Source organism: Desmodus rotundus, chromosome 12, assembly GCF_022682495.2.
Source record: "Desmodus rotundus isolate HL8 chromosome 12, HLdesRot8A.1, whole genome shotgun sequence".
In the NCBI taxonomy this organism is placed as follows: Eukaryota; Metazoa; Chordata; class Mammalia; order Chiroptera; family Phyllostomidae; genus Desmodus; species Desmodus rotundus.
Genome location: NC_071398.1, coordinates 20,373,330 through 20,386,143, shown reverse-complemented (window position 1 = coordinate 20,386,143; position 12,814 = coordinate 20,373,330). Strand labels below are relative to the sequence as shown.

General features: G+C 52.7%; 1 protein-coding gene across 3 annotated transcripts; it reads left to right on the top strand.

Moving 5' to 3' along the window:
* Positions 1-7,735: 7,735 nt before the first annotated feature.
* On the top strand, positions 7,736-11,931 carry LDHD (lactate dehydrogenase D). 3 transcript variants are annotated; one of them, XM_024556235.3, is made up of 11 exons: positions 7,736-7,841; positions 8,665-8,777; positions 8,976-9,117; positions 9,343-9,484; positions 9,628-9,787; positions 10,082-10,281; positions 10,376-10,504; positions 10,581-10,708; positions 11,174-11,264; positions 11,350-11,461; positions 11,552-11,931. In XM_024556235.3, the coding sequence occupies exons 1-11, from the start codon at positions 7,767-7,769 to the stop codon at positions 11,715-11,717; spliced, it is 1,458 nt and encodes a 485-aa protein (XP_024412003.1). In that variant the 5' UTR covers positions 7,736-7,766; the 3' UTR covers positions 11,718-11,931. The 3 variants fall into 3 exon arrangements, with proteins under 3 accessions (XP_024412003.1, XP_045047923.1, XP_045047922.1); XM_045191987.2 differs by having other exon boundaries at positions 7,749-7,832; XM_045191988.3 differs by lacking the exon at positions 11,350-11,461.
* The last annotated feature ends 883 nt before the right edge of the window (positions 11,932-12,814 follow it).

Sequence of the window (12,814 nt, the reverse complement as noted above, 5' to 3'; positions counted from 1 at the left end):
ACACATTTCTTCAAATTTTTAAAACTCAAGATCCAAATGAGTCCACATTCTGTGATTGATGTCTTTTAATACAAAGCATTTCCCTGAGTTTCTTTTTTTTTCTTTGCCATTTATATGCTGAAAACATTGGGTTGTTTATTCTGAAGAATTTCCAGGCAGTTTCAATTTTCCTGATAATCTTTTTTTAAACGATTTTATTTATTTATTTTATAGAGGGGGTGGGAGGGAGAAAGAGAGGGAGAGAAACATCAATGTGTGGTTGTCTCTCATGCGCCCCCTCCTGGGGACCTGGCCTACAACCCAGGCATGTGCCCTGACTGGGAACAGAACCGGTGGGCGACCCTTTAGTTCACAAGCCAGCACTCAGTCCACTGAGCCACCCCAGCCAGGGCAGATTTTCCTGAAAATCTTAAACTTTAATTATCAATTTCTCTGTTTCTTCATGTATACTCTGATCTTGAGAAGGTCAACAGTTAAGAATTTTGGCCAAATGTTAGCAGCGATTCCCCACTCCTTGCTGGGTGTTTAAATGAGTGATGGGTTCTGGTTTCTCCCCCAGCCCTCTTTATTTCATACTCTTTTTAAATTTTGTTAATTTTTATTTATTGATTTTAGAGAGACAGAGGAATGGGAGGAGAGAGAGAAATCGATTTGTTGTTCCACTTATTTATGCATTCATTAGTTGATTCTTGTACGTGCCCTGACCGGGGATCGAACCCACAACCTTGGCATATCAAGATGATGCTTTAACCAACTGAGCTACTGGCCAGGGCTATCTCCTACTCTTTTATTCAGCATTCCCACGATCAAGATTTGTCAAGCGTTCTCTGGGTGGCAGACACTATGCTGGGGTGCAGCTGTGAGCACTTTGTGAGCAGACAGTCTAGTTGGGAGGACAGGCAACAAGCACCAAGTGAAATACACAGCATGTCAGGTGGCATGTCAGGAGTTCACATCAAGGGTGCTGGCAGCGAGGTGGTGGTGGGTGGAGGTGCAGTTTTGAATAGAGTGGATAGAGAAGTCTTTACTGAGCGGGTGAGGTTTGAGCCAAGACTCCTTAATCAGACATTAGGATCCCTAATCAGAACCCTGCCGGCAGAAGTTCCTTTCCTTGGTTTATTTCCAAAATTGGATAACACCACTCCCTCTAACCACCAGTTCCTCCCAGCAGTTGACCTGCCTCCCTCTTTTGTGCCTGAGATGATGGGAAAGAATGGTACCTAATAATGGCTTTCCCCTCCTCATTTGGGGCTCTAATAAGTGGCAAAGTTTTCTCCTGGCAAAATTACAAAGTAGGAAGCCTGCAAACATTCTCCTGATATGGAGAAAAGTGAATATCTCATGTTCTCTTTTCCTTTATTTTTGATATAAATCAACTCCGGGGGAAAAAACAGACTTAACCTTGCAAAATTCAGTTATCTTACTGAGCATTGACAAATCCATCTTTTTCCTTGATGAAGGAAGGATTCTTACATGGCCAACAGCTTAGAAACATTTCATCCAGGGATCCTCGGGGCGCACAAGAACTGTCTGTCTCATGTGTCTCTCCTTCCCAGCACTGTGCTTGGCGTAGGTGAGAAATGAATGAGTGACTGGGGCAAGAACTGATGATGCTTGAAACCAGTATCTTCTAGTCCGGTAGTCCTGGCCACCTGAGTGTACCAAGCGCTGCCTATGCACCCTGCTGCAGTGGGCGGTACCAGCATCATTCCATCTTTCAGTGCTGCCCACATGAGTGGGACAAGTGGTGCCCTTGCGTAGTGCCAGAGTATGTAGCTGTCCCTTCAGTCCCTCTCTCCTGCTGCCCAGGTCTTGGGACCGCAAAGTACTCCAGCCAGTGCCTTGCTCTGTCTGCTCCTTGTGGGGAGACACCTAAAGAATCTCCTATCTATCCCACATTGAGAAGAAAAAAAAAGTCATAGTCATTCTGGATATGTTTTAGTACTGGATGTACTGTTTTTATAGAGGATTTAGAGATAATTTCACACAGGTCAGACAATCATGGGCATGAGTATTATTGGGCAAAGTATTATTACAAAATGAAGCAGATGAATCAAAGCTTCCCATATTTTATGTGTAGAGCCAGAGATAGAAAGGATTGGGGGTCTGTTAGTCTAAATACCTGCGTACAAATGGAAAACTAAAGCCTGGAGAGGTCAACAAGTTTTAATTCTGACAAAGACAATTGGTTTATGGTTTCAAAATGATAACATGACTGTGTCCAAGTGTTCCCAAGACCATGCTTGGGATTCATTATTCTCTACAAGGACTCGTAGGACTCGGCTAGCTGTTTTACTCCCAGTTACAGATCACTGCAGTGAAATGATACAGATTAAAATCAGCAACAGAGAAAGGCGTGAAAGCCAAAGGCCTATAACACCAGGCATGACATTCCAGTTGGCCGCTCTCCGTGGAGGCAGGCAGACAGCGCTTCATTCTCCCAGCAGCGATTCGTGACAACACGCACGAAGTGCTGGCGACCGGAAGCTCAGCAGAGCCTCGGAGGTTGCTCATACAGGTGTGCCCCACTGCCCATTGCGCTGATCCTAGCCTCCGAACCCAGCAGAGGCCAAGCTGACACCGTGTGGCCCGAGGCCCCCAGCATAAACTACACCGTTAGCGTGCACTGTCTGGCTGGTCCTAAGCCTCTAGGTAAAGAAAGACGCTTTTATCAGGCAGGATGTTTCAAGGGCTTAAGAGGTTACCTCTCCAAAACTGGGCATGTTAAACCTTTCTTCATAAGGCACATGATTTAGCCGGCAGGAGTGTCCAACCTTTTGGCATCTCTGGGCCACACCAGAAAGAGAAGAGTTGTCTTGGAACACACATTAAATACACAAACACTAAAGAAAACTGATGAGGAAAAAAAAAAAAGTTTTAGGTAAATTTATGATTTTGTATTGGGCTGTATTCATAGCCAGCCTGGGCCGCACGCGGCCTGCGGGAGAATCCAGACTTGCTTAGTTAACCCATTTCTACATAACGACCTATAATACAATGCTTTTTTTATACCGTGGGAAACTGGTTTTGTATTTTATTTTGTTTTGTTTTTCTAGAAAAGCAATACTGAAGAACACTGAGGTGGTATCTATCCTCTCCCTTATACACAATCACGTCTTTGTGGCCAGCTGTTGGCTACGTGTGCCGAACAGCATGAAGGAAGCTTACTTCTGTATCCGGAGAACGCGATCTTCTCAGTGTGATGTGGAGGTCATTATGAAAGAGAAGTGGCCCCAGTGAACAGCCCACCTATCTCCACACAGCTTGCACCGTGACTTTGCAGGTTATCTTATCAGAAGCTGCAATCTATTTCCCCACCTCTTCAAATGGGGCTGGCTGGGTGATTTTTTTTGGCCAGAGTCTTAAAGTCTTAAACTCCCTCCCCCAATATATTTATTAAATTCAAAGAGAAACAGAGTAACTTGACAGGGCAGCAACCCCGCAGACACCACCTAACCTAACTGATCCCGTTAATGTCAGAGTAACGAGACCTATCGATGTCTTACGCCGCTGGTACAACACACTGAGAGGGGCGCATCACCTCTTTGGTAATCTTGCCCAAAACACGTGACCTCAATCGCGTGAGAAAATGTCAGACAGCCCAAACTGAGGAACATTCTACAAAGGAACTGATAGTGCTGCAAACGTCAAGGTCAGAAAGACCAGGAAAGACTGGGGAACCGTCACAGACTGCAGGAGACACAGACAGTTACACGCAGTGGGCGATGTTGGATAAGGTCCCAGACCAAACGAGCCAACCAGCCCTCTCCGCCACCGACACAAGAGGATGTCAGTGGAAAATCAGATGAAATCCAATCTGTAGTTTAGTATTGTACCCAGTTCTCTAACTGTACCAATTAGCATTTTACCGGTTCTTATTTTTGATTATTGTACCATGGTTATCTATGATGTCAGTACTAGTGAAAACTAAGTAAAGAGTATAGGGGAATATTCTATAGTAATTTGCAATTTTTCTGTAAATGTAAAATCATTGCAAAATAAAAAGTTAAAAATAACGCAGATACCCACCCTTTATTTGTTATTCATATAAAAAGGTTTTCCTCTTCTGGCACTATGGTTGACTACAGGCATCTCTAAGCTGATGCCTTAGCTGCACCTTCCAAAAGCCCTTCCTTCTATCTCTGTGAGGTTGGTGGCCCCACATGGTGAGGGGGATATTAGGGTAGCTATTGACATGGCTGTGAATGAATTCACAAAGAGGAAAACGCAGAGAGCAAAGTCGTATTCACTTTCCAAGGGAGGAAAGGGGCTTGGCACAGAGAAATGCACCAGCCCTGAGGGATTGGGGTCTTGAGCTTTTATTGGATTGTAAAGGGTGGGGTAGGGGGTTGCTGTGGTTTGTCTGCTGGGCTGTTAGAGGCGTTGCAACACGGGAGGTTTGGGCTGGTTTTGCCTAAGCCGCCGTTTGCTCCTATGTTAACTTGTGCTTGCGGCCTTGGAGACTGGTTACTCACGTTCTTTTCTTGCTTTTCCGGTCATGTTCTTGCTCTGGGGACATAAGCTGAGAAGAGTAAAATGGCCATTATGTTTAACAAGGTCACAGGCCCACTCAGGAGATGGTGCCACGATAGCAAATGGCACCGGCTTTGTCTTTTCAATGACAATAGAATCAGTGAGTCCCCTGGTCAGCAGTGAGGACCGCTGCTACACCTCCTTTGTGGAAAAGTGAGTCACTTTGCCTGCAGTGATGTTACGTGCTATCCTGTGTAGGTGGATCAAACACTGGGAGCCTTCAGAGAGAAGGGCTGGCTGAGGCCATGCAGGCAGGAGAGGCAGACCTATACCCCTAATACGTGTTGTGCTGATTTCAGTCAGGATAAATGGCTCCCCTTCCCAACTGGAATGTTATCAACTCGTTACCAGGGGACGTGCCTGGCTGGTCTCCCTGAGGAACGGTACCCTGTCAGGGAGTCAGGGTTGCGGTAGTGTAGGCCCACAGCAGTGGCAGTAGCTAGATGGGCCCGAGTGAGTGGGTGCCCGTGCTGGTGGGCATGTCATCAGTCTGTATCCCTACTATCATTATGGCCTCACTGGGGTGGCTACTGCCAGAGCTTGGCTGATGGCGACTGGCTGACTCTTCCTGTCTACTTTATCTAGTCTCTTGCATGGCAGATGTTCTCTGTTGGGTGCTAACATGTATCACATTGGGTGACACAAAGATCTCACTCTGTACCTACTCTTATAGCTCCCACTACATGCCTCTTCCCAGACCTCCTTGACCCTAATTTTCCAACCTTTCTCCTTACAGGCCCCTGACCAGCCAGCCAGGCCATTCACCATTGTCCATGGGCCACTTTCCTTTCTACAAAAGGGGATGCCCAGGTGCATGACTGAGAGCTTTCCCAACCGGGAGGATTTCAGGGATCCCCCTAAGTGGAGCTGTAGGGCAGCATCAATTCATTTTCAGCTTACATGCTCATACGGAGCCAATCTATTCAGGAATCAACTTGAACTTTTCCTTCGCTATCAACTGGTCATAAGAGTTCCCCCATATGGCCACAGGTGTGAGCTGAGGGACAAGTGTTGGCCAAGCAATGGGGGGTGACACGGGGGTCTGGGCTGCCAGCTCAGGCAGCTTGCTTCACCCTCTGGCCCTGCCTGCACCCCATTTTGTCTGTTCCCCTTTCATCCAGGATGGATTGTTTTGGACCAGCCTGACTCTGACTTGGTAGGTCTGACAGAATGCAGCTCATGACGGCCAGCTTTGGCCACATGGTCACTTGAGGTCTTGAGGCCACAGTCACCACCTTAACCAGGACCTAGTAGTAGGCCAGGGGCAGTTTTTTATCTATTTTATTGTTTATTTATATATTATTTTATCCTCACCCTGAGGATATATATTTTTAAGAGACGTGGTAGGGGAGGGAGGAAGGAGTCGAGAGAAAGAGAGAGAGAGAGAGGGAAAGAGAAACATTGATGTGAGAGAGAAACATCGATTAGTTGCCTTCTCATGCGTTCCCTGATCAGAGATCAAACTTGTAACCTGAGTATATGCCTGACTGGGAATCAAACCTGCGGCCTTATAGTCTACAGAACAACGCTCCAACAACTGAGACACACCAGCTACAGCCAGGGTCAGTTTTTAAAATAGTATATATCTATTTGGCCCTGGCTGGTGTGGCTCGGTGGATTGAGGTCCGGACTGCAAATCAAAGGGTCGCCGGTTCGGTTCCCAGTCAGGGCACATGCCTGGGCTGCAGGCCAGGTCCCCAGTAGGGGGGCACATGACAGGCAATCACACATTGATATTTCTCTCTCTCTCTCCCTCCCTTCCCATCTGTCTAAAAAATAATAAATAAAATATATTTTTAAAAATAGTATATATCTATTTGTATACACAATCTGGCTGCCAGTGTATATACTACACTGGCCCATATACCATACACACTGTGTGTACACACTATGTGTACACATTATGTGTACACACTATGTGTGCACACTATGTCATGGCCCTGCTCCAGAACCTTAGGGGTCTACATGGTGGTTCTTTTAGGGTTTGCCAGGCTCTCCACCTGGCATCTAATCCCCAGCCAGAGATAGACAGCTCTCGTATCATTAGCTGCACGGGGCTAATGGCTACCATATTGGGAGACCCGGATATAGAAGATTCCCCTCAGCACAGGAAGTTGTATGGGAGAGCACCACATCGAGATCTGACAATTTATCAGAAATACAAGATTAGAGAAACATGTGAAACAATATCACAGGGATACAATCGTCCAAAAATGGAATGTGGAAAATTCTGCAGAACAAGTGACCCAGTTTCTTTAACAAATAAATGGCATGGAAAAAAGGGCAAGAGGGAAACTGTCGCAAATTGAGAGAGATTTATGAGTTGTTAAATGAATGCATTTTGTGGACTTTCACTGGACTGTGATTTGAACTAACCGTCTGTGAAAGAGGTGTTTTTTGGAGACGAGCCAGTTAAGCAACACAGTGAGAGGGGAAATGTGTACTCATTCAAATGTGGTTGGGGAGAAGGGCCTAAATGGGTGTTTGTATTCCTAATGCAGTTTGGAAGAAAAACAAAGATAGGAACAGCTTTATCTCAGTAATTTAGCAACATCTCCTTCAAATTTGCTGTGGGAGGAAAGCTGAGCTTGAAGTGCCTTCAGGAGCAGAAGCCACATCGCTCCAGGATGGTCCTCGGATCTGCCTGCTTGGGAGGGTGGAAATGAGAGATGCAACGGTCTTTTCCTTCACTTATCTGGTGAACTGCTGCTCATCCTTAGCTCCCCTCCTCTAGGAAGGCTTCCTGGCTTACCTTACTGCCCCACTCCATCTCACCCCCTGCCCCTTCCCTCCTCACAGTCCTGATTTTGCCTGCTCTATGACCCTGGAGCTGAGACTTGCAGGGTGAGAAAGACAAGCGTGTGTGCCAAGGCCCTGAGCCTGGCTGGAGCTCCAGGTATAGAGGAAGAGAAAATGAAGCCAGAGCTCTGAGGCCAAGGAGATTGAAAGGAAGTGGGGTACCTGGAGAGGTCAGCAGGAACTAGCAGGACCTTTAAGGCCATGGCAAGGAGTCTGGCTTTGAAGAACCACGGGAAGCCCTGCTATTCTGTTTCCCTTTGCGTTAGGCAAGCCTCACCCTCCTTTAGAAGTACTGGTCCTGGCAGACATACCTGACTCGGCAATGTCTGGCAAGGCCACCTTAAGGAGTGCCACCTTAAGCAAGCTCCACCCTGAGCACAGCCAATGAGCTGCTGCAGTTTAATTGCCCACAGCCCTCTAACCGCTGCCCAGCCATGGCCAGTCTGCTCCGGGCTGCAGCAACCTGGCGGCTGTTTCCCTGGAGGGGCTACTGCTCCGGGGTAAGGCAGGTAGGCAGGGGAAGCCTCCTGCAGGGTGCACCACCCCTATGCCAAGCTCCCACCAGGCTCTGTGGGGCCCCAGCACTGTGTGACCTTGGGCAGAGGATCAGTGGGTTCACGGTGTGTCAAGTGTGGGTGTGGAGTGAGACGGGCCAAGGTTCCCACAGCTGAGTGGGGCCCGGGGTGCCAGATGAAAGGTTTGTGCGCTGCAGGGGGCCAGATGTACACACACCTTTTGAATAAGCACCTGGGAGGCAAGGACTTGGGTTCTCAGGCCAGGCTGTCCTTGACTTGCTGGTGTCCATTGCCCATCTGCAAAATCCGGAGAAATCCCTAGAAGGGCACCCAGAAGCCTACAAGCCCCCAGGTGAGGTGGAGTGGGGGTGCGGGCGCTGCAGTTGGTGGGCAATAGAGCTTTTGCTTCCTGCCCTTCCTTTATCAAGCTCTGTGTGAGCCTGGCTGGCCTTTGGGAAGGGACAGAGATAAGCAACCTTTCCAAGCCCTCAGGCAGGACTGGCTACCCCTGTCGACGCCCCTTTTTGTAGAGTGAATGTGGTTCGTATTTTCCTCCAGGTGGCAGTTTCTCCTAAGTGAAACACTGACTCCCATGGTTCTGTTTGGGAAGGGGGTACCCGTAGAGTGGGTCTGCTCCTGGGGGCCCACTGGCGAGGCCTGGGCCTTGGAGGTGGTGTCAGCTGGCGAGGGCAGAGGAGGCCAGAGATGTTGGCAGCCCCTCTTCTCCTCCAGCCCCACCCCTGCCACCTGCCACAGGGTTAGCCGGTGGCCTCAGGTGTCTCTGTGAGTAAGCTGGCGATCTGTTTCTTCCCCGCAGGGCAAACTCAGCGAGGACTTTGTGGAGGCCCTGGAGGCAATCGTGGGGAGCCCCCACGTGTCCACTGCCGCAGCAGTCCGAGAGCAGCACGGGCACGACGAGTCGGTGCACAGGTGTGGGGCTCCTGCCTCTGGGAGCGAGGGCTCTAGCCTGGCTTCTTCCCCGCCCGTCTGTTTGGGGTACTCTGGCACTCTCCTCCACACCCTGTCCCACTGTGCAGCCCCAGGCCCTGTAACACCTTGGGGGTCCTTGAAATGTGAGCAGGACCAGAGAGTCCCATGCCCCCTAAACTGCTGAGGCTCTGGTTCTAGGTGCCAACCTCCGGATGCCGTGGTGTGGCCCCAGAACGTGGAGCAGGTCAGCCGGCTGGCAGCCCTGTGCTACCGCCAAGGCGTTCCCATCATCCCCTTTGGCACGGGCACTGGGCTCGAGGGCGGAGTCTGTGCTGTGCAGGTACGGTGGCCCCTCCCAGGCCAGGCTCTGGCCCCACCACACGTGTCACATCTGTGGTACTCCCTCCGCCACACACAGCTTGGGTGCCCAGGTCCAACCCCCCTTACCTGTTTTTCTGAGGCTCTGGTCTGGCTGCTGGGAGGTCAGCTTCAAGGTTGGGGTCCTGGGGGCTGTGGCCTGGCAGAAAAACTAGGCCAGCGGGCCCCTTGGCACCCCTCCCGCCAGGGTGGTGTCTGTGTCAACCTGACCCACATGGACCGAATCCTGGCACTCAATCCAGAAGACTTCTCTGTGGTGGTGGAACCCGGTGTCACCCGCAAAGCACTCAATACCCACCTGCGGGACTGTGGCCTCTGGTTTCCTGTGGGTAGGCTGGGACTTGAGGCCCTTCCTTGGGGTCCTGAGGGCTCCCTGGAGGGAGGACTCTTTCTGGGGCTTGAGGACACCCCCCTGTCCCCAAGTGCCCGTCCCAGGCAGCCTTCTGCCTGCCCCCTGCTCCCCGCTCTGCAGACCCCGGTGCGGATGCCTCTCTCTGCGGCATGGCGGCCACCGCAGCCTCGGGCACCAACGCTGTGCGCTATGGCACCATCCGGGAAAACGTGCTGAACCTGGAGGTGGTGCTGCCCGGTGGGCAGGTGCTGCACACCGCGGGCCAGGGCCGCCATTTCCGGTGAGCGCCCTCTACCCCCAGGGGTCAGGGCCTCCTCTGCAGGTGGGCCAGGCTTCTGAAACTGTCACACGGGATGAAGCTGATGGCACTGGGGGCTGTTCTTGCACGAGGCCGATGTGGGCTATACCAGGGAACATCTGCCCTGATGGCAGTCTGGGTTGAAGGGGCCAGCTCAGCACCCCACCTGGCAGGGGCCGGGGGGACGGTGCCCCAGCTTCTAGCTCCAGGCTTCTGATCAGAAACCGCTGTCATGGCCTGGGCACTCACCTATTTTGTATGTCCCTGGGGGCCCAGGAAGAGCGCAGCTGGCTACAACCTCACCGGGCTGTTTGTGGGCTCTGAGGGGACACTGGGTCTCATCACAGCCACCACCCTGCGCCTGCACCCTGTCCCCGAGGCCACGGTGGCCGCCACCTGTGCATTCCCCAGTGTCCAGGCAGCCGTGGATAGCACCGTGCACATCCTCCATGCTGCGGTACCCGTGGCCCGCATTGGTGAGGTGGGAACTGGGCAGTCCAGGTAGGCTCCCCAGAAGAGGCCCCCTTTGAAGATCAGCCCTCACCTCACCTGCCCTCTCCTCGGCCCCAGAGTTCCTGGATGAGGTCATGATAGATGCCTGCAACAGGCACAGCAAACTGAACTGCCCTGTGGCACCCACGCTCTTCCTCGAGTTCCACGGCTCTGAGCAGGCACTGGCAGAGCAGGTGCAGCGGGCAGGTATACAAGGTGCCGTGGGGCAGGGGGCACAGGCTGTCCAGAGCAGGGCCTGGTGTCAACTCCCCTGCCCCCACAGAGAAGATCACCCAGGACAATGGAGCCTCCCACTTCTCCTGGGCTAAGGAGGCAGAGGAGCGCAGCCGACTCTGGGCTGCCCGGCACAATGCCTGGTACGCGGCCCTGGCCCTGCGGCCAGGCAGCAAGGTGAGCTGGACTGGGGGGAGGTAGGGCCCACGGCTGAGCCCACGGCCCCTGTGCTCAGCCCTTTGCGCTGGTGTCCGGATAGCAGGCCGAGGCCCAGCGTGGGCAGGACTGCTCCCTCCTGGCTGTTCCTCACTATCTAGAGGAAAGCAGCCATCTGCCAAACCCTGGGGGGGAAGCCTCTGCATTGAGTCAGGTTGTGAGCACAGGGAAGGGGGGGTGTGGGAAATGGAGGGGATGAGACTGGCCGGGGTGGGGAGCAAGGGCAGAGCTGTGGATGTCTCTGCTGGCAGTGCCTGGAGAACATGCCCCAGCCATCATCTTGTTGCACAGGGGAAACTGAGGCTTAGAGAAGAGCAGACATTTTTATGTGTGAGAGGCCAAGCCCTCTAAAACCTTGACCTCAGGGACCCCCTACTTCTAGGCCAGGGGTGAGGGGAGAACCTCACAGGCCTGCCCTCTGTCCAGGGCTATTCCACCGACGTTTGTGTTCCCATTTCCCGGCTGCCGGAGATCCTGGTGCAGACCAAGGAGGACCTGAAGGCCTCGGGGCTCACAGGTTCTGCCTGCCCTCTGCTGGAGTTGGGGAGGAGAGGGTGGAAGGCTGGGCCAGGGGCAGCAGCTCTGTCCTCTGGGCCCCCCAGGATGCATTGTGGGACACGTGGGCGACGGTAACTTCCACTGCATCCTGATGGTGGACCCGGAGGATGCTGAGGAGCTCCGCAGGGTTAAAGCCTTTGCACACCAGCTGGGCAGGCAAGAGCAAAGCCTGGGCCAGGGAGGTGGGGGGAGCTGACGGGAGTGGGAGGAATGCCCAGCTGACCGTCTCTTCTCTGCTGTTCCCAGGCGGGCACTGGCACTCCACGGGACGTGCACTGGGGAACATGGCATTGGGCTGGGCAAGCGGCAGCTGCTGCAGGACGAGGTAGGCGCTGTGGGCATGGAGACCATGCGGCAGCTCAAGGCCACACTGGACCCACGAGGCCTCATGAACCCAGGCAAGGTCCTGTGAGGGGCTCCCAGCACTGGGCCCACAGGCCCTGAGACCAATGGAACATCCTGTCTGGACTCTTCATGCCGCAGAACAGCTCTGCCTTCGCCTCCTATGTGATGGAGACGTGACCAGAGGAGCGGGAAGAAGCCTGAAGGCCTGGCTCCTCCCTGGCCCCCTGGCTGTCCTCGGGCGCCTTTGGTCCATTAAACGGCTCAGAGCCACTCCTGGTGAAGCTGTTTCCTCTCTGCTCTCTTACACACCCTGTTCTGTTGGTGTAGGCCACCCCAAGGACTAAGATGACTCCCTTCCATCCAGGCCTCCCCATGGCTGGGAGCCTGGACAAAGCCCGAGGAACTAAGCACCCTTAGCTCTACTCCATCTGCCTGCTGGCAGACACATTCCTTTCTCTGTGTGGGAAGGGACCTTGATAGTTCTCTTTGGGGCCCCCAAATAAACTGGAATCCCATTTGCAGCTGTCTGAAGATGAGCAGGAAGTACCTGCAAATGGCCTCCTGTGCCTGCCCCTACTCCCCCCAGGTCCTGTGGCCAGTGATACCCCCATCCCTCATTCCAGACCTGTCCTCTGACTTACTGTGGCCTGTGGAGGGGCTGGTGCTCAGGCTACAGGTGAAGGTCACTTCCAGGAACCCAGGTCCCTGTCCCAACTGCTCTGCTGGTAGGAGGAACCCCAGGGCCTGAGGACTTGACCATGGCCAACATCACTTATGGCAGACTCCTCCACTGGGCCCAACTGGGACTTAGAATTTTGCGAGCATATTCTTTAAGCAGCTGCTACCAACCACAGGAAACGGAAGTGAAGTTATTCTTGTACCACACATCTCCAGGGCATGGCACATTATACTCCCAGGTCTTCTGCCCTCAGTCAGAATCTGTCCACCAGGTGGTGTGCCTCCTGCCCTGGGATCCCAGGCCGAGCCAGTCTGGGTTACCTGACCGTTGTTCCCCCTAAGCCCACGAGAGGGCACCCAACACCATAAGCTCAGACACCACACCAACTACTGGGGCCATGGCGCCCAGCGAGCCAATCTCTAAAATCCCCACCCCCCTGCAGGTCCCAGGGTCCTATTGTGTGGAACCAACTCCCTCACCCACTG